Genomic DNA, 21542 nt, shown 5'->3' on the forward strand with positions numbered 1-21542 from the left:
GGTGTTGTACACACTGTACAACCAATTTTACCTACAGGTAAGCCTATATTAACCGCTTGCCGACCAGCCGCCGCATTTGTACTGCGGCAACATGGGTCGGCTGCGCGAATAGCCATCATGTTACATCGCTTCTTCTCCATGACCGCCGGGCTCCCGCGATCGCACATGACACGGTGAGAACCGGGATCTCTGTGTGTAAACACAGAGATCCTGGTTCTCTGATGGGAGAAGAGACAGATCGTCTGTTCATACAAGGTATGAACACCGATCTATCTCTTCCCCTAGCAAGTCTCATCCCCCCTTCAGTTAGAACACACTAGGGTACACAATTAACCCCTTGATCGCACCCCTAGTGTTAACTCCTTCACTGCCAGTGACATTTATACAGTAATCAGTGCATTTTTATAGCACTGATCGCTGTATAAATGTCATTGGTCCCAAAAATGTGTCAAAAGTGTCCGATGTGTCCGCCATAATGTCACAGTCACGATAAAAATCACAGATCACCACCATTACTAGTAAAAAATATAATAATAATAAAAATGCTATAAATCTATCCCCTATTTGGTAGACGCTATAACTTTTGCGCAAACCAATCAATATACGCTCATTGTGATTTTTATTACCAAACATATGTAGAAGAATACATATCGGCCTAAACTGAGAAAAAATTAGCTTTAAAAAAAAAAAATGGGTATATTTATTATAGCATAAAGTACAAAATATTGCATTTTTTTTTAAATTGTCGCTTTTTTTTGTTTACAGCGCAAAAAATAAAAACTGCAGAGGTGATCAAATACCACCAAAAGAAAGCTCTATTTGTGGGGAAAAAGGGACGTCAATTTTGTTTGGGTGCAACGTCATACGACCGTGCAATTGTCAGTTAAAACGACGCAGTGCCGAATCGCAAAAAGGGCTCTGGTCAGGAAGGGGGTAAAATCTTCCGGGGCTGAAGAGGTTAAGGCTTACCTGTAGGTGCTGGAAATATCTCCTAAACTGTGGGATGCATAGTAGCCCATTATGCTTTCCCTTTGCAGGGAAATAAAGAGGAAGTAAAACCCACCAGGGTTTACTTCCTCTTTAACACTGGGCAACCAAGGGCAGTGCTGAGAATTTTTGTTTGTTTGTTCCCATTTTCAGTCAAATGTTTTTTTCTTTTGACTCTTTTCCTTTGACAGAGAGTGCTCTTGAAGGTCACAACGGAAAAAGAGAGAGTGATAGTAATTTTGGCAAATTCAACAAATGATCGCATCTGGCAAGGTTCCCAGCCTTTGTGAGAAGAAGAGTGGTTCTCTCCTACTGTATGTCACCAGCCTTATCTAATACTCTTGAATCCCTACAGTCACCCCCAGATAAAAGGACTGAGTACACTTTTTAGCCGGTCATAGGGGGTTTGAAATTTGGCCGGTTCAGCAGGAACTGGCCCCATTTCGATTCATTTAGGGGCAGGCCAGTTATACTGGTTGTAACGACTAGTATGAAAGGGGTTAAAGTAATTTAGGACATTCCATACCCAAACACAAAGGCAGCTACTGAACACTTCAATCAGCCAAACAAGGAACCCATACGAATAACTCTCCCCCAAATACGAGACAAGATGCTCTGTCTTGAAGGTCAAACAGGAATGAATCTTTATTCAAAAATTATTATTATTATTATTATTATTATACAGGATTTATATAGCGCCGACAGTTTACGCAGCGCTTTACAACATGAGGGCAGACAGTACAAGTACAATACAATTCAATACAGCAGGAATCAGAGGGCCCTGCTCGTTAGAGCTTACAATCTAGGAGGGAGGGTCAAGTTATACAAAAGGGTAATAGCGGTGGGGGATGGGCTAATGGAGAAAATAGTACAGTTGTTAGATAGAGGCAGGATAGGCTTCTCTGAAGAGGAAAGTTTTCAGGGATCGCCTAAAAGTGGAAAAACATGTCACACAGATCCCACTTCAAAACACCTCCCCCCCACCCTTGGAAAACCGGGCGGGCCAAACTGTCCAATGACAATGGACACACAGGTCAGGTGTGTCCAACGTCTCATCAGCACACAGTCTTATCAGGAAGGGGAGCTGCTGGAGGAATCCCCCCTCCCTCCATAGAAATAGACATCCTGTAAACCAAGGCAGACAAACACAATAGAACAGTGGAATACAGCCCCACCCCAAACTAGCACAGCAAACAGTACACAACAGCATGAGACAACACACAATATACTGTATTACACAACATTGTGTAGCAGTCACTATTTATAATATGGCACATACGGGGTTCCCAGAGTTTTGTGTTTTGGGGGGACATGGACTTGAATCCAAAGTAACATTAGTTCACGGTCCCCAGGCATACACCTCACAAAGAGTATTGTTCCCTTAAAATCCAGGGCCCATAGTCGAAAGGCAAGAGGCTTGCATTCAGTCCTCTCCAAAAGCCTCTGTCCCGGATAGGTCTGTCACACTGGTAAAGTAAGTATTCCCACGCTGCTAGAGAGTAAGGTATGGCAATCGATCTGGTGCTGCAACCACCTTATGGGTCAAACGCTACCCACAAAATTATGTATAGTGATAATCAAAGATTGGTGTTGAGCTCCAAAATCAAATAAATATAAAGTGCTAAAATAAAAAAAAAAAATATCAATGAGAGTAATTACAATATATAACGAATCAAACACTTAAAGGTGGTCAGTGCAAAAAATGGTAAGTAAATAAAATGTATTTAAATCAAACATATAAATAAATGAACTAATTGAATTAATGAACTGCTTCACATGGGATCTTCAAACCATCCAAGTAAAGTTCAGCCAGCAGATTGATCTGACATTATATCTTACCATAATTTTTCTTTCCTGGTTACTCCTCATTGTTTTGTTTTTTTTCTATTAAAGAAAAACTGTGTACCCCCTACACATTGGAGGCATTATTCGTGAGCACCCTAATTGTTAACAAGGGCTTCCAGATTCCAATAACACACCCAGTGGCGGCCTCCAGGAAGGGCTTCCTCCCATGTGTTACGGCAGAATTCTTCGAGCACCCGAGGCAGGAAATCCCCCACCCAGACTAAAGGCGCACCCCTAAGGGCCACCGACAGCCTGCATAACACTGAATCTCCATCTGCCACCCAACTCCCCTTCTGGCATGGCCCATGTCTATTTATGAAGTGGACTTAGCCCCCTACTAGCCTACCTATGAAGATTGGCTGAGGCTCAATAAATATTCAAGCAGCTCCTACTAACCTCTACCCCTTAATTCTAGAAGATTATCCAACCTTCTAAACTAGGGGGAGGCACTGGAGGGCTTACAGGATGAGTCACTAAATTTTACTGAACGCCGACCCAGATTCAATGGCTTAGACTTAGCTCTGGGCCAAACTATATGTTACCTACTCTAAATTCTAACACACACTGAACTACTTATAGCACACACTAGAGGGTGCTACATATAACAATGAAAAAAGACTGACATTTTTGAAAACCCACCATATTTTCTACTTTGTTATAAAACATATACAATGAAAAAAATAGAAATTCTTCATAAATTTAGGCCAAAGTGTATTCTGCTACATGTCTTTGGTAAACAAAACTCTATATTAATTGGTTTGTGTGAAAGTTATAGTGTCCACAAACAATGGTACATATACTGAAATTTTTGCAGCTGTACATGCTATACCAGTAATGGTGGTAATCAGCGACTTATAGTGGGACTCTGACAGGGTGGCGGGCAATCTGGCTCTTACTAATGCTGGCTGGGAGGGTCACTAACTGACATTGACATTGTTAGTAACACTAATACAGTGATCAATGATAATGTTGTAACTGACACTTACTAGGAAGGGGTTAACATCAAGGGGCAATCAGGGGGTTAACTGTGTGCCTAACAATGTGTAATGTGTGCTGCCAGATCGCTGTTCTGTGTTCACAAAGTTCTGTGTGTTTGTGTCCAATCACAGCACGGGTCAGTAGCGGGCGCACACATGTATGCTGCTGAACCAGGGAAGTACACTGTGATGTACAGGTGCATGGCAATGCCTGGCTGTGCTGCCCGCTTGTAGTATATTTACTGTGTGCGGGTCGGCAAGTGGTTAAAGTTTAACTCCGGCCTTCACTTCAGCGTGGCACAGTAGTATAGGATCCTTTCCTCGACTGAATTAGCTTTCTTTGATTTCCCTGCACACTGTGAGCTTCTCACTATGTGCGTTAGGAGCATAGGCGTGCACACAGGGTGTGCCTGGTGTGCCTGGGCACACCCTAATCACCCTGTGCAGCACAGATTTCCCATGCTGCCTGAGCCAAAAGTGAGATATCAGGGGGTCTGTTTGGACCCCTGATATTTCCCCCAACATGACTCCTAAAATCACTGTAAAAAAATAATAAGAAGTAATGTAAAAAAAAATTGTAAAAAATATAATTATTAAAAAAAAACTACTGACATCATCCTCTGCCCTACGGACACCATCCACTGCTCTACTGACTGACACCAATCTCTGCCCTACTAACATGTCCACTGCTCTACTAGCTGACACTGCCCACGGCTCTACTGACACCGTCCACTGCCCTACTGACACCGTCCACTGCCCTACTGACACCCTGCAACTGTCCATGTGTTAATACATTTTAAAATATAGGCTTGCATTTATTTATAAGAGTGTGTAAATCATACAATATACAGTACAATATATATATATATATATATATATATATATATATATATATATACACACAATATACACAGTATATTCATATATACATATATATATATACATACATACATACATACATACATACATATATATGTAGCACCCTCTACCATAAGGTAGGGCCTACAATAGGATTTTTCTGGGTTTAAGATATCAGTGTAGGCAAATTTAGACAGGCCTGTGCTTTAGGTTAGGCCTGTTTGTTTTGAGATTGGGAGTGTTTAGTGTAGTGGTGGGTGTCACCACCTGCCTCAGAGGCGCCTCCCCTGCTTTCAGGAAGATTGTTCTGGAACAGAGGTTGGACCTGAGGTTTGAGTGGCAGGCAGCTCATGTGAGGAGCTCTGACCAATTACCATTCGGTATTGGCAGGGGGTAGGGCCTCCCATATAAGCTGGGGTCACATGCTGCCAAGGGAGTTCTGACGGTGCAGGAAAAGGAGAATGGAGTTGTAGGTAGCTGTTGCAGGGCGTCCCCACGTGGGGGGAAGTGCCGAGTGCAGAGGAGGGATGGAGGAGCTGCCAGGATGTATTCCTGGATAAAGATCTTAACCATGTAGTTGGTGTCAAGCAGCTGTGACCGGGGAACACAGGACTTGCACTTTGGAGGAGGTCGTGAAGGAGAAGCAACAGTAGGACTGAGGAGAGTAGAACAAAGTTCTGTGACCGGGGAACACAGAACTTGCCATATGGAGAAGGTCAGTGTGAAAGAAGCAAAAGGAGACTTGTTGAGAGTAGTGTAGAAGGCTGTGGCCGGGGAACGCAGCGTTTGCAGTTATGGACTGGCTGGGAACAGTAGTCCGCTTATTACCGTGTGCTAATCAGGGATAGGTACTGAGTATCTCTGGCATGGTAAAGCACTCAGGTAATACCTTCCAAGACTACTGTGTAGCTACCAATTTCCCTGAGCCACCTGGGAGAGGTATTGAATGCCTCTGGCTTATTGATTTGCTCAAGCAACACCATTCAGAGACTTTATTACAGTAACAAAGTACAGCTAGCAAACTGTGGTTATTCATAGTGATCCCTTCTTGTCTTACTGGATTTGAAGCAACAGGAATCTAACAGTTTTGCAGTGGAGGATTTGTACAAGAAGAGAGGAATCTAGAGGAGTGATAATCTGCAGGAGTGAGTGCAGAGGAATGTGAATGTTAGAGATGCATCATTTTCAGAGCTAAAGCTGTTGATCAATGTTCTATCAATGTGATGACAATTCAATAAGTGCTATGGGCATCCCATATCTTCCTTTACCCCGACCAAGTTGTATCCCGCAATAAACGCAACAAAACTACCCAAATGACTGCTCATTGTCTCAGATGTGATAGATGGGGGTCTGGCAGCAGGATGATTTGGTAGACGTTAGCAACTAGTGGTAACCAACCGCTACACATACATATATACAGTATCTCACAAAAGTGAGTACACCCCTCACAGTCTCCATCACCTTTACCCTCAGCTTCTTTAGCAAGGCAGTGGTCGTCTTGGAGGTGTGTTTGGGGTCGTTATTATGTTGGAATACTGCCCTGTGGCCCAGTCTCCATATATACAGTATAAATGTTTGTATACAAACAGCAAGCCTGCACCTTCTGTGTATCACTCACAGAGCTATGATAAAACTTAAAATTAAAAACAGATATATGGCGCTCATACAGCAATTATAAGGAGAATCAATCAAAACATGACAATCCTCTTCACCTCCCCAGTGTGCTCTATTTCCAGGGTGTGCTGTACAATTAGTTTAGTTCCAAATTAGTTTTTAATGAATTTTACATTTTGAAATTTTGAAATTTTTGAATTTCTGAAGATTTTGAATTTCGACTTTTGAATTTCCGAATTTTCAAATTTCTGAATTTTCGAAATTCCGGAAATTCTAAATCTCGAGAAATTCAGAATTCGGAAATTCGAAATTTCGGAAATTGGAAAATTCTAAATTTCAGAAATTTCGAATTTCTGAGCTTTTGAATTTCCGGAAATTCGATTATTCGTAAATTTGAAAATTCATAAATTCGAAATTCAGAAATTCGAAATTTTGGAAATTGGAAAATTTTGGAAATTGGAAAATTCAAAAACAAAAATTTTTTTTGTCAGTGCACATGTCTAGTTTAGAATATATTTTAAGAGCTCATTTGGATAGTGGATGCACATACTGAAGATATTTGAAGATTTTTGGGCTGATTACACTGATATTACACGGCATGTGGTTTCATCACTCACTCACTTTATTTAGTTTGTTTAAGTATATGTATATTTTGTTTAAAGGAACAGAGCATGCTCACTTTGTAAAGTGATTTTTTTACCTAGCTCAGGAATTTTAAGGGGGACCCCATGCAAAAATCAAGAAAAAAAAAAAAAAGCATGAGGCCCCCACAAGTTTAACACTGGACCCTTATTCAAGCATGTAGCTTATCAGGAAAGGAAATGGGGATAAGTGGGCATGCACCTTAATAAAGATGTTGATGAGAACAAGGCCCTTTTTCCCACAAATCTGACCTGGTGGTTGTGGGGGGTCTGTGGACTTGGGACTTATCGGGAATCTGGAAGTCACCTTTGAAAAAAAGGCGAACCCAGGATACTGCCCTCCCCTATGTGAACGAGGTAAATAGTGTCCCTACTCTTTCCAAAAAAGTGTACAGTGTAAATAAAGACTAAAGTTTAATAAAAAATAGTGCTATGATGTAAATCCACCATCCATCATGTCATCCAGTGATGCAGATCCTCATCAATCAAGAGTGATGCCTACGAATTAGTGGATTCTGTCATTACATTTGCGGCTTATAGCACATCCAGGTCTCTGCTGTTAAATGTAAACAAATTATGGGGGGTATATCCAATGATGTTGTTGACCAAATATTGCCTCGTGCCCATTTTTGTGTTCAGTTACAGTATGTCAGTGCTATCCGTGGCCAATTGTTTACATGGCCAGAGATTTCTGGCCAACAAATGAATGGGACTGGGTTTTGTTACTGGTTGCTAAGGGTACCACCGCCCACTGTTTCCTTAACAAGCATTAACAGAGGAAGCTGGCATATATAGTATTGGAAGAAAAAAAAATGCTATTTTTCGACATTCGGGTACCTGTCAAGCGAGCTAAAAGTTTGGCTTTAGGAAAAATGCACAATCAAACAAATTTCAGTCCCAACGTGTTTGGATCCAAGTGGGAGCTCATCTCTATTAGTAAACCAATTGTCTAGTTCAGATGAGATGGCAGTATTTGGTTAGATTAATGTGAGCAGAAGAATAGTTGTGACCAGGATCATCCAGCGATGGTGTGAAAGGCTGGATGTGATGGAGCTTCCTTCAGATGTAGTTTTTTGCTCAGGAACCTTGGTGTTGGTAGAGGCATTGCTTGGTCCAGGAACCTTGGTGTTGGTATAGACATTGCTTGGTCCAGGAAATTTGGTGTTGGTAGAGGCAGTGCTTGGTGTTGGTAGAGGAACAGGAACATTGGTGGTCGTGCAGGCAGTACTTCTTCCTTGTGTTGTGGAGCTGGTGTGCTCTGTGTTGATGAGGTTTCCTCCACATGTCTTTGTTGGTGTAGGGATATTTGCTACATCCTTGAATGTAACTTGCAGGTGGGTGCTGATCCAGGCTTGGTAGGCTGTCACCAGCGTGTACACCCCGGGAAAGTTGGGGTACGCGCAGCCTATTCCCCAGCTCACAATTCCAACCTGGTACCATACGCCCTGGACCTTACACACCAGAGGTCCTCCTGAGTCACCCTGTAAGATATTGATAATCATCAGCTGTATTAACATCTATCTGTTTAGAATAATTCAACAAAATGTTTAAAAACTAAGTACTGTATGTAGAAAGGGAATTTATTAAGACCTGGCAGAATCTGCAAGAGTTTTGCATGGCAACCAATCAGCTTCTATCATTTATTTTCTCATCAAATTTGTTTATTATTTTTTTAAATATAACAAAGATTGACACATTGAGTACATCCAAGGATGGTGGCACAATATTCAAATAGCAATAAAGCTAAATATATCGATTTATGAACAGAATGTTGCACGAAAAAAAAGGTTAGTCCAGCGATCTCTCCTGCTGAGCGGTTGTGTTCTGACAGGGGGACAACCACCTCCCCAGCACACTCCGATCAGTGCTCTCTGCCATTGGCTAAGGGCACTGATTAGGAGTCGGTAGGCTGCTGGTTTTCCAGCATGCATATCCAACAGAAGCCGGCTCCTGTTGGACAGACCGACATACACACAGGCAGAATGTCGGCCAGTATTTTTTGTACCGGCAAATGTCTCCCGACATTCTGCCCCTGTGTACGGGGCTTTACTCAGACCACTCTGTCCTGAGGGCAGATCTGTATTTACCTTTAAATCTTTATCTTGCAGGCCCAAACTTAGCCCCCTTTGTTTGAGAGCTCCCAAATAGCATACAGTAGTTGATCTATGTTGTTACTCTTGTTTAGTCACTTGGGGTGATTTATCTCATACAGAGAGCTACTGTTTATGCCCTTGGGGAGTTTGAAACCTCTATAAGTGAACCTGTGAAGTTAATCATACAGTCATTAGTGTGTTCACGCTGGTTGACTTTAACCGGTTCCCGACCAGCTCACGTCAATTTACTGCGTCAGAATGGCACAGCTGGGCGAAACCCCGTACCCTTTAGGAGTCGCTAGGGGGCATGTGCGCACACCCGCTGCATGGAGCGAGTCCCAATGTGCATGGTCAATGGGCGCGATCGCCACCGGCTACCCACAATTGCGCGCACGAGCGCCAGCACGGGGATTTGTGTGTGTAAACACACAAATCCCTGTTCTGTGAGAGGAGACATATCGTTTGTTCCTACTAAGTAGGATCAACGATATGTCTCCTCCCCCAGTCAGTCCTATCTCCATACAGTATGAAACACTAATGAGGGAACACATATAACCCCTTGATCGCTCCCTAGTGTTAACCCCTTCCCTGCCAGTGACATTTGCACAGTAATCAGTGCATTTTTATAGCTCTGAATGCTGTCAATGGTCCCAAAAATCTGTCAAAAGTGTCCGATCTGTCCGCCGCAATGTTGCAACCCCAATAAAAATTGCAGATCGCTGCCATTACTAGGAAAAAATTAAAATAAAAATGCCATAAATCTATCCCCTAGTTTGTAGATGCTATAACTTTTGCGCAAACTAATCAATATACGTTTATTGCAATTTTTTTTTACCAAAAATATGTAGAAGAATCCATATTGGCCTAAACTGTTGAATAAATTTGTTATAAAAAAACAAATTGTGGATATTTATTATAGCAAAAAGTAAAAAATATTGTTTTTTTTTTCAAAATTGATAGTGCAAAAAATAAAAACCGCAGAGGTGATAAAATACCATCAAAAGAAAGCTCTATTTGTGGGAAAAAAGGGACGTCAATTTTGTTTGGGTACAACGTCGCACAACCGTGCAATTGTCAGTTAAAGCGACGCAGTGCCAAATTGTAAAAAGTGCTCTGGTCAGGAAGGGGGTAAAATCTTCCGGGGCTGAAGCGGTTAATGTGCCAATGTCCTCTGTTTTTATGAGCTTAACCTGCCAATACAGTTTAATTCTTGTGAGCCTGCTGAGGTTTACAGAAAGGTATACTGGTGGTGTCAGGGAGTGTGCGGCCTCACATAGGGCTAGACAAGAGCAGAGGACCCAAATTACCAGTGGCTCCTGTGGGGGTAGTGTTACACTAATTAAAAAATAACATTTTGGTCAGATCTAAGTGAGCCATGCTGGAATGTTCTTGGTGTCACCCACCTGGCAGGAATCTTTTTGCCCATCCATGTAGCCGGCACAAATCTTTTCATACTGGATGTTTTCATTACTTCCCCCATTGAAATACATTCTTTGACATGTAATGTGGTCTATTAGAGGAGTCATGACCTCCTGGAGGGTCCCATTTAAAGGTGGCCTCCCTGGTGATGAAACATAGAAAAGAAGAAGATAATAAGAAAATCATTCTTAGCAAGGCTATACATAGATAGATCACCTTTAATGCTGAAATCTAGGAAGATTTGTCATAAGAACCAGCAAGGCTGCTGTAGTGTAACAATGTTGTAATTGGAATTGGCAGTTACAGGGATCATTTGAGCATTAATCACTCTAATTGATTCTCACTTGACAACCCATACTTTAGATGTCAAGTTGTGTGGGTGGGAGACGCAGCCGACCTCACATCATCTACAGCCAGGCATGCCTGACAAAGGCACCAACCTGCTGGCCATCCTTCCCCTGGCAAAAAAAAAATGAGACAGGCACCTTGCCTTGCGTGTGTCCTCAATCTGGTTGTGCAGTGGTTCACCATGAAGTACCATGGCTTCCAAGAGGTCCTTCTTCAGTCCAGGACTTGTAGACACTTTAGGCAGCCATACCTGGCCATAGCTAACCTGGCAGAAATGATTCACCTCACCTGTGACACCCACTTGCACTGGATCTCAAAATTGGCCATATTAACAGCGGTGTTCCTTCAATGAGGACCTGTGCACGTTTGCTACAAGGGCCGGGTCAGGGACCTGGGTTTATTCTCAGAAGAGAGAAACCCATGGACTATTGGCTGTCCAAGTTTGCACAGTATGCACTAATGCTTTTGGCTTGCTATGCAGCCAATGGGTCATCTGAGAGGGACTTTAGGTTTTGATATGTTAAAGCGAATCCACCTGTCCGGCGTCCGCTGACAATGTGGTCCACTGTAAACACACACACAATGGGGGAGATTTAGTAAAACTGCTGTACACAGAATCTGGTGCAGCTGTGCATAGTAATCAATCAGCTTCTAACTTCAGCTTGTTCAATTAGAGCCCTTTCACACTGGGGTGGTGCGGGCGCCGGCGGTAAAATGGCGCTATTATTAGCGCCACTTTGCCGTCGTTTTAGCGGCGGTATTCGGCCGCTAGCGGGGTGGTTTTACCCCCCTGCTAGCAGCTGAGAAAGGGTTAAAACCACCGCAAAGCGCTGCTGCAGCAGCACTATGCCGGCGGTATAGCCGCGCTGCCCCATTCATTTCAATGGGCAGGAGCGGTGAAGGAGCGGTGTACACACCGTTCCTTCACTGCTCAAACGATGCTGCTAGCAGGACTTTTTTTACTGTCCTGCCAGCACACCGCTCCAGTGTGAAAGTCCTCACACTCCTTTCACACTGGAGTGTGAGGAGCGGCTCTTTCAGGGCACTTTGCAGGCACTATTTTTAGCTCTGTAGTGCCTGCAAAGCGCCCCAGCGTGAAAGGGGTCTTAAGCTTTGACTTTAAGCCCTCGTTCACACTGAACATGGCTTTGAAATTGTGCAACTTCATCTGAACTCACACAATTTCAAAGCCGCATTTCAGTCTGACTTTGGGGGTGACTTCAAAGACATCTGTGCGGGTTCATGCACAGATTTCTATTGAAGTCGCACCCGAAGTAGCCAAAAGTAGTGCAGGAACTACTTGGAATTTGATACAGCACAGCAAAGTCGTTGTCGCACTGATTGGGACAGTGCCATTGCCGGCAGGGCTGGTGCAAGGATATTTGACACCCTAGGCGAAACCACATTTTGCCGGCACTACCCCCCCCCTTTCCGGCTCTGCCCCTGACACCTGACACTTTTGTGGTGCCTCTCCACCTAGTTCTTCAGCTGTGGTGGCACTGGCTCGCTTTCTCACGCCAGCCATGTTCCACAGGTATGTGGAGAGGCTAGGGTGGTATATGGACAGGCTAGGGTGGTATATGGACAGGCTAGGGTGGTATATGGACAGGCTAGGGTGGTATATGGACAGGCTAGGGTGGTATATGGACAGGCTAGGGTGGAACGCCATGGTGTGAATGGAGCCACAGACTCTTTTGACTCACTATTGTATCTTTTGTTTTGCTGTTGTACTATTGTATCTAATTAGTGTATTATCTTTTTTTTCTGCAAATATTTTTCTGCATCATTTTTGTTTTCTATATTAACCACTTCAATACCGGGCACTTTCACCCCCTTCCTGCCCAGGCCAATTTTCAACTTTCAGCGCTGTCACACTTTGAATGACAATTGCGTGGTTATGCAACACTGTACTCAAATGAAATTTTTATCATTTTTTTTCACACAAATAGTGCTTTCTTTTGGGGGTATTTAATCACCCCTGGATTTTTTATTTTTTTGCTAAACAAACAAAAAATATTGATAATTTTGAAAAAAAAAATATTTTCATAGTTTGTTATAACATCTTGCAAATAAGTTATTTTTTACTCCTTCACTGATGGGCACTGATAGGCTGCACAGATGGGCTGCACCAATAGACACTGATGAGGTGACACTGATGGGCACTGATAGGTGGCATTGAGGGGCACTGGGAGGTGCCACTGATAAGCGGCCCTGATGGGCATTGATAGGCACCACTGAAGGGCATTGAGAGGTGGCTCTGATAGGTGGCACTGATGGGCATTAATAGTTGGCACTGATGGGCACTGGTAGGCAGCACTGATAAGTGGCACTGATGGACACTGATAGGTAGCACTGGTGGGCACTGATTAGCAGTACTGATGGGCACTGATAGGTGGCACTGGTGGGCACTGATTAGCATCACTTATGGGCACTGATGGGTGGCACTTTAATGGTAAGTCTTGGTAAAGTGGTTATTTTGGATGGTTTGTGCTTCCAATAAAACATGTGATGACAGCTGTTTTGGTGTGTAATGCGTTAACGGCATAGTTGACTGACTCTAGTATTGTTTTTTCTCAGTCTGCTGGCACTTAAATTGTAGTCCTGTGAGCTGGAAAATATCTGTGCGGGGTAAGGCTAATAGTGTCTTTTTTCTTTTCTTTTTTTAATGTAGCTGTATATTTCTTGTTACTACCATAACCTACCACCAAAGAACAACCCAAAATAAATTGTCCTGCTTCTGACGATCACAATAATACCACATACGGTATGTGTATGTTATTTGATGTTTGTACCCGCAGTACAGCCCAGAAGCAATAGTGCATGTTTTGCTTTTTGCTTTTTTTTTTCTGTGCTACCTAAAACACCCTGACACTGATTGACACTGATGCTATTTACAAAAAAAAATCCTGCCCAAAATATACTGACCCTGACCTTTGGCCCTTACTTGACCCAAACACTAACCTTGGCACTGACCTAGATCAAACCTTGATCTGGGTATTTTCTTTATTCTTTCTTTTATTTTTTTATTATTTATTTATACTTTTTTTTTACAAATACTTTTTTTTTCTTTCTCTATTCACATAAAGAAAAAAACACAGGGGTGGGCTTCACAGTGACCAATGAGAGGCTTTCACAGCGATCAGGTGACCTGGAATCGGGAGATCCAGGTCCTGATAATTAGTACGGGAGCCGGGGTTCTCGATGAGCCCCCGGTCTCTGTACTGGGAGCGTTCTGTGCGGTGTGCTCCTAGCACAAAGGGAGATATGCATATATATATGCGCCCCCGCGGAAAAGATCCCAGTGCAGTGGGGCCGCACATACAGTATTAAGTGTTAATTTGGCGTGAAGGAGTTAAAATAATCTTCAAAGCATGTAATTTAACCACTTGCCGACCAGCCGATGTCTGCCGGCCACCTGCGATTCTGGGCTCGAGAGCCAGAATGGGGATGTGTGTAAGTAAACACACAGATTCCCGTTCTGACAGTGGAGGAGAGACAGATCTGCTGTTCCTAGTGATTAGGAACAGCGATATGTCTCCTCCTCCAGTCAGTTCCATCCCCCCCACAGTTAGAAACACACACAGGGAACACATTTAACCCCTTGATCGCCCCCTAGTGTTCACCCCTTCTCTGCCAGTGACATACACAGTAATCAGTGCATTTTTTAGTAATCAGTGCATTTTTTTTATAAATGTCACTGGTCCCAAAAAAGTGTCAAAAGTGTCTGATCTGTCTGCCGCAATGTCGCAGTCCCACTAAAAATCGCAGATCGCAGTCATTACTAGTAAAAAAAAAAAAAAAATCATAAAGCTATTACGCTATAACTCTTACGCAAACCAATCAATACACACTTATTGTGTTTTTTTTTTTTTACCTAAAAATATGTAGAAGAATACACGTTGGTACTTTTTTTGTTTATAGCGCAAAAAATAAAAACTGCAGAGGTGATCAAATACCACCTATAGAAAGCTCTATTTGGGGGGAAAAAAGGACATTAATTTTGATTGGGTACAACGTCGCATGACCGCGCAAGTTGTCAGTTAAAGCGAAGCAGTGTCGTTTCGCAAAAAATTGCCTGGTCATTAAAGGGGCAAATCCTTCCAGTCCTTAAGTGGTTAAAGGATTGGGTTTTTTTTTTTTTTTCATATTGCCCTTGAAGTTTCTTTAAAAGAGCCCTCTGCCTGCTGTAGGATACTTTTAAGGCTTCTTTTGCCTTGTTTTATGCCCCCATGGCAGTGTCCACCTACCCATGCCTTTTTTTGACAATAGCTTGCCTAGTGGCCTTGAAAATGGCTAATAGGCGATGGGATTCAATGGGATTTGCTGTTAGGTTCCATTTTTGTGAATTTCAGCTATTTTTGGCAGATTCAACCATCCCTAACTGCTGTGATGTATTGAATGCAAGTGACAGGTCCGGATCCTTGGTGTGGAAAATGAGTGAAATCACTTGTATTTACCATTTTATGGACTCACCTCCATAAGATTTTGTACCCCAGCCGGTCACCCAGCACTCCGTACCACAGGGGAAGGTGGTGGTGGAAGATGGCAGACAGATTGGCATGATGTACTGAGTATAGGTAACAGGTGAGGCCAACTGTACCAGGGCGATGTCTCCAATGTCTCCAGTGTTTAAATAATTCCTGTTGATGAAGATAGTCCTTACATTGGCAATAACTGCACGAGGGCCAATCACACCCAGCTGGTGCAGACCCAAATACACTTTATAATCCGATGGGCTGACAGGACTGTAGAAAGAAAACATTAAAAAAAAGTGTAACTGAGGAACCATTTGCCGCAGTGCAGTGCGTTATCATCACAATGAAAGATTCTATTGAATGGGACAACCTATTCATAATTTGTTTTTATAAATGGCCTGTATGTCCACAAGGCCACTATTATAAATATACTGTAGATAGGAACGTCAGTCATTATAACTCATAGTAATCTCTTTTGATATCTTGGAATGCAATTGTATGTAATGATTGTGAACTATTAAAGGGATTTGGACTCTTTCATCATTTTTGTTTTGGTAGTCCTGTTGTGTTTTCATACTGCAGACTAAGTTTTGGTGGGGACACTTATTATATATCGGCTACAGGGCTATGGTGCTTTGCAGCATGGCAGGAATTACTGTATATCCCCTTTTATTTTCGGTTGACAGTGCCTCCCTCCAAACATGACAATTTCAAGTGAACGTGTCAGGAAAGCCAAGTACATGATCGTGCTCAAGGATCTGCACATAAAACAGCCTGTAGATTGGTGCACAGGATCAGGGACGTGTGTGCGTTCATGTTTGTGCACTGAGGCACATGCGAGTGTCCATAAGACATTGCACTAAAAAAAGCGCCTGCAAACCGACCCGAAACAGCCGCTGCTTTGTCTCCAACGTGAAAGCCCCGAGGGCTTTCACACTGGAGTGGTGCACTGGCAGGACGGAAAAAAAAGTCCTGCTAGCAGCATCTTTGGAGCGGTGAAAGAGCGGTGTATACACCGCTCCTTCACTGCTCCTGCCCATTGAAATCAATGGGGCAGCGCCGCTATATCGCTGGCAAAACGCCTCTGCAGAGGCGCTTTGCGGTCTTTTTTAACCCTTTCTCAGCCGCTAGCGGGGGGTAAAACCGCCCCCACTAGTGGCTGAATACCGCCGCTAAAACGACTATTATTAGTGGCGCTTTACCGCCGATGCCCCTCCTGCCCCAGTATGAAAGCGGCCTTAGTGAGCACATTAGCACTGACTTTGGTGCCCAGTGGCCTATTTAAAACACTTTAAACAGCTTGCTGACCAGTGCACGACAATATACGCTGGCACAATGGCACAGCTGCACAAATTGGCGTACAGGTACGTCCCCTTTATGTCGTGGCATTACAGGAGCGCGGGCCCCGCCAGCAGCGTGCGCGCGCCCATAATGCCTCGTCTTAAAGGGGACGTACCTGTACGCCAATTTGAGCAGCCGTGCCATTGTGCTGGCATATATCGTCGTGCACTGGCCTGCCGCGTACTCTGTGACCGTGCCCGTGGGTCCTGACCTCTGACCTGCTATCTAACTTTCCATCTCATTTATCATTTAGGTTTGGTTTATGCTCTTATCTCCGGAATCTGCATCTCCGCACTTAATTGTTGCCAACTTCTACTCACCTGACCACGATTCTGACTTCTGTATTTGCAAGTTCCCGTGATGACATCCGGCATGTTGCATGATCCAGATCTTCTTCTGGCCAAGACTTTCCAAAATTGCCCATGCCACTCTGTGTCCTGTTCTACCCTGCCATACCCTGGGAACAGGGCAGGAAGTGTAAGGGAGAGTCCTCTCATCAAATCAGCCTCCACCATGTACAGGACTGAATGGGGCCACGTCACAATCAACCTGCAATCAAATGATTGTGGCATGGTGGTGTGAGCTTTTAGGGATTAAAACAGGTGGTGAGGAGGCAGCATAATGCTGGATGAAGGACAGATGTTATGCCCCGTACACACGGTCGGATTTTCCGATGGAAAATGTCCGATCGGAGCGTGTTGTCGGAAATTCCGACCGTGTGTACACAAATCCGACGGACAAAGTGCCACGCATGCTCAGAATAAATAAAGAGATGAAAGCTATTGGCCACTGCCCCGTTTATAGTCCCGACGTACGTGTTTTACGTCACCGCGTTCAGAACGATCGGATTTTCCGACAACTTTGTGTGACCGTGTGTATGCAAGACAAGTTTGAGCCAACATCCGTCGGAAAAAATACTAGGATTTTGTTGTCAGAATGTCCGAACAAAGTCCGACCGTGTGTACGGGGCATAAGAATTGGTAAAATGCCTGATTCCCACATCAGTACTTAAAGTGGTTGTAAAGGCATAAGGTTTTTCACTTTCATGTAAAAAACCTTCTGCACAGCCACCCCCCCTCCCAGACCCCCTAATACTTACCTAAGCCCCCTCCAGATCCTGCGATGTCCATGAGAGCCTCGTCTCTCCAGGGACTGACACTCCCAATTGGCTTTTGGCAGCAGCGGGAGCCAAACACAGCCAGTGAGGCAATCAGGAGACAGAGGGGGTGGGGCCCAGCTGCGGCTCAATGTGTGAATATGGCACATTCACAATAGACACACTGAGCCGCAGGTCGGGAGCACGCCTCCCTTGCTGTGGGGGCACCCAGCAGGAGAGAGGAGCCAGAAGCGCTGGCATGGAACCCAAGAAGATTAGGATCCAGGCTGCTCTGTGCAACACTATTACACACAGCAGATAACGCCTCCTACACGCGATTGTTGGCCAACAAAACCGTGGGATTTTGTCCGAAGGGCGTTGGCCCAAACTTGTCTTGCATACACACGGCCACACAATTGTTGGCCAACAAATACGAACGTAGTGACGTACTACGTTGTTTTTCAGCTCTTTAGCACCACCCTTTTGGCTCCTTCTGCTAATTTTTTGTTAGTAGAAGTTTGGTGAGTGTTGATTCGCACTTTTCTTTTCGCGCTTTTCATTTCGTGCTTTTTAGTTTGTTTCTGAACGGCCGTTCATCAATCAGCCATGTTGCGGAATCGGAGGAGATAACATGTTATTTATTATTGGCCTTGGAGTTATTGCTTTGACATTTTTATTTTTTAGTTGAATAATGATTTCATTTGGTATATTTTCTTTATTTTTGGATGCATAGAATGCATAATAATATTATTCTTGATATCACTAGAAAAAAAAAGCCCTTGAAAATTTGTTTGCAACAACTCCATCAGTATCACCAGTAAAGCAGCTTCATTATTATCCTATTAAAGAAGAAGAGAATTGTTGCACTGCATTTCCAGATCTTATAATTTGCCACGTCACGAATGTTAGTTCTCCATTACGAATGCTAGTTTACAAGACCGATCGCTTCTGCTTCCGAGCATGCGTGTTTGTACTTTGGACTTTTGTCCGACGGACTTGTGTACACACGATCGGAAAGTCCGACAACACACATTTGTCCACGGAAAATTTATAAACCAGCCATCCAACATTTGTCCATGGAAAGTTGGCCAACAATTGTCTGATAGAGCGTAAACACGGTCGGATTTTCCGCCAACAGCCTGTAATCACATATTTCCCGTCGGAAAATCTGATCGTGTGTCTGATCGTGGGGCTTTAGTGTAACATGTTTATTATTTAAAAAAAAACAAAAAAAAAAGAAAACAAGACTTTACTATCACTTTAATGCATGCAGAGCTACACTGTCATAAATGAGCCGTGGCTCAGGCTGAAAGTTCAACATCACGGAGACTTCCAGTCTACATAATGTGACAGTGGTCCATTTATAATGGTGGTAGGACGCCTTCCTGATGTCCTGTAGACCTGGACCTTGCTTAGTTTCAGGCAGAAGAAAAGTTCAAAGCACCCTTCATGATGTTCCAAGTGTGCTCCTGGTTTGTAATATCACAACACTTAACACAATAAGTGGTGAACTATGGGTTTAGGGTATTTTATAGGCTACTCTTCATCTCCATCTATCGAATCCAACAGCTGAACGAGAAGCCCGATAATACCATTAATACTGGGGTTTTTGGGTGGCGTAAACCAATCAATGGTCAATATTGACATCCATATTGTGCCACATCCCTAAAGGTATAAGGAAACGAACATTCCCCTGGGAACGGGACTTTAAAGGCACGATATACAATTGTAGTAGAGTAGATAAAAATACTTTTATTGAACATAGACAATATAATTAAAAACATAGACATGGAATGTATCATCTTGTGGTGCCTATGTTTTTAATTATATATGTTCAATAAAAGTATTTGTATCTACTCTACAACAATTGTATATCGTGCCTTTAAAGTCCTGTTCCCAGGGGAATGTTCGTTTCTATAGACAATTTTAAATTGGACACTTTATAAAGATAAACACTATAAGAAAACTTTTATTCAAAAACTGAATTATTGGAGCTTGATGGAAGATTTGGTTTATAAAAGTAATATGTCATACTCACTTTATAATGCAATGTGCTGCAGTCAGAACCCACTCTGGTGAGATCAGGGAGCCCCCACATCTATGGGATCCTAAATAGTTCAGGCTGACCTGCCAGGGCCATTCCCCATCCAACGCATCCGTACCGCCAACTATCCGACTGGACACCGACGGGGAACCGCACACTGAAGAATCTGGAGCACCAAAAGCCTTGTGGACTGACATAAGCAAAGAAAAAAAAATGTAATTTGAATTTATTTAGCTTTAACAACAATATAAATACATTGTACATAATATACAAAAAGAAAGCAAACCATATTTATTAGTATGTTGGCCTACAGAGGCTAAAAATTGCCATTTTTGTTTCTGGCACAAGAGATTTTGATGACACCCCTCTACTACATACTATATCTTCAACACTAACAGCTTTCATCACTTGTAATGTTTTAATGTGTGTGTGTTTATGCAACAATTTCTGAATTATATATACAGATTATACAGATCTATACACTATATATTACAAAGAGTATTGGGACACCTGCCTTGCGGCTCGGTTCACACCTAAACCGGCCGCAGATCGCACAGAAACGCCACAGCCCCCGGAGATATGTGAACTATCTTCATAGAGAGCCGGTCACATTCTCCTGTTATGCGAATTGGATGCGGGAAACCCGCATCCAATTCGCATAGGTGTGAACCCCGCCTTACACGCACATGAACTTTAATGGCATCCCAGTCTTAGTCCGTAGGGTTCAATATTGAGTTGGCCAACCCTTTGCAGCTATAACAGCTTCAACTCGACTGGGAAGGCCGTCCACAAGGTTTAGGAGTGTGTCTATGGGAATGTTTGACCATTCTTCCAGAAGCGCATTTGTGAGGTCAGGCACTGATGTTGGATGAGAAGGCCTGGCTTGCAGTCTCCACTCTAATCCATCCCAAAGGTGTTCTATCGGGTTGAGGTCAGAACTCTGTGCAGACCCGTCAAGTTCCTCCACCCCAAACTCGCTCATCCATGTCTTTATGAACCTTGCTTTGTGCACTGGTGCGCAGTCATGTTGGAACAGGAATGAGCTAAACTGAGAATGTTTAAATTCCCCAAATTTTGAAAGGGTTTCTAAGGCCGCTACACACGGGCAGACTTTTTGACCGAACTGGTCCGACAGACTTTCCAGCGGACTTTCGACAGACTTTTGACGGACTTCCGATGGACTTTTTAACGAACGGACCTGCCTACACACGATCACACCAAAGTCCGACGGATTTGTACGTGATGACGTACACCGGATTAAAATAAGGAAGTTGATAGCCAGTAGCCAATAGCTGCCCTAGCGTCATTTTTTTGTCCGTCGGACTACCATACAGACGAGTGGATTTCTGGGTCCGGCGGAGTTACGACATAAAGATTTGAAGCAAGTTCCAAATCTAAAGTCCGTCAGATTTGCGACTGGAAAAGTCCGCTGAAGGTCCGGTGAAGCCCACATGAAGCTCGGATTGTCCACCGGATTTAGTCCGTCGGCGTCCGTCGGACAAGTCCGGTCGAAAAGCCCGACCGTGTGTGCGCTGCATAAGGATGTAATTGGCTTTAAATTGCTCCTTAGGGTTATGGAAGCTCCTTCAACTATCCTGGACCAGTTCTTGTGCCTGGAAACTGCCCCTTATTATCCTCATTATTTTTGTTTCAAGAAAAGAAAAAAAGAGTAAACTAATGTAACACCCTCTACCTAAAGGTAGGTGCTAGAGTAGTATTTTTCTAGCTGCAGGGCCCAGGTGCAGGTAAATTTAGCCAGGCCTGTGTTTTCATTTCAGGCCTGGTTGTTTTGATCTGGGAATGG

At 43.4% G+C, this 21542-nt stretch overlaps 1 protein-coding gene across 1 annotated transcript in view; it reads right to left on the reverse strand.

Annotated features, from left to right (window-relative positions):
* Positions 1 to 21542, reverse strand: part of LOC141147928 (transmembrane protease serine 9-like) — a 73520-nt gene that overhangs the window by 44985 nt on the left and 6993 nt on the right. The window contains exons 2-5 of the mRNA XM_073635087.1: positions 19733 to 19928; positions 15252 to 15527; positions 10419 to 10572; positions 7933 to 8403 (exon numbers count right to left, since the gene is read on the reverse strand). Of these exons, the coding sequence (XP_073491188.1) occupies positions 7933 to 8403; positions 10419 to 10572; positions 15252 to 15527; positions 19733 to 19928 (1097 nt within the window). The remainder of the gene's footprint in view (positions 1 to 7932; positions 8404 to 10418; positions 10573 to 15251; positions 15528 to 19732; positions 19929 to 21542) is intronic.

This window comes from Aquarana catesbeiana, linkage group LG06 (assembly GCF_042186555.1).
Source record: "Aquarana catesbeiana isolate 2022-GZ linkage group LG06, ASM4218655v1, whole genome shotgun sequence".
Taxonomy (NCBI): domain Eukaryota; kingdom Metazoa; phylum Chordata; class Amphibia; order Anura; family Ranidae; genus Aquarana; species Aquarana catesbeiana.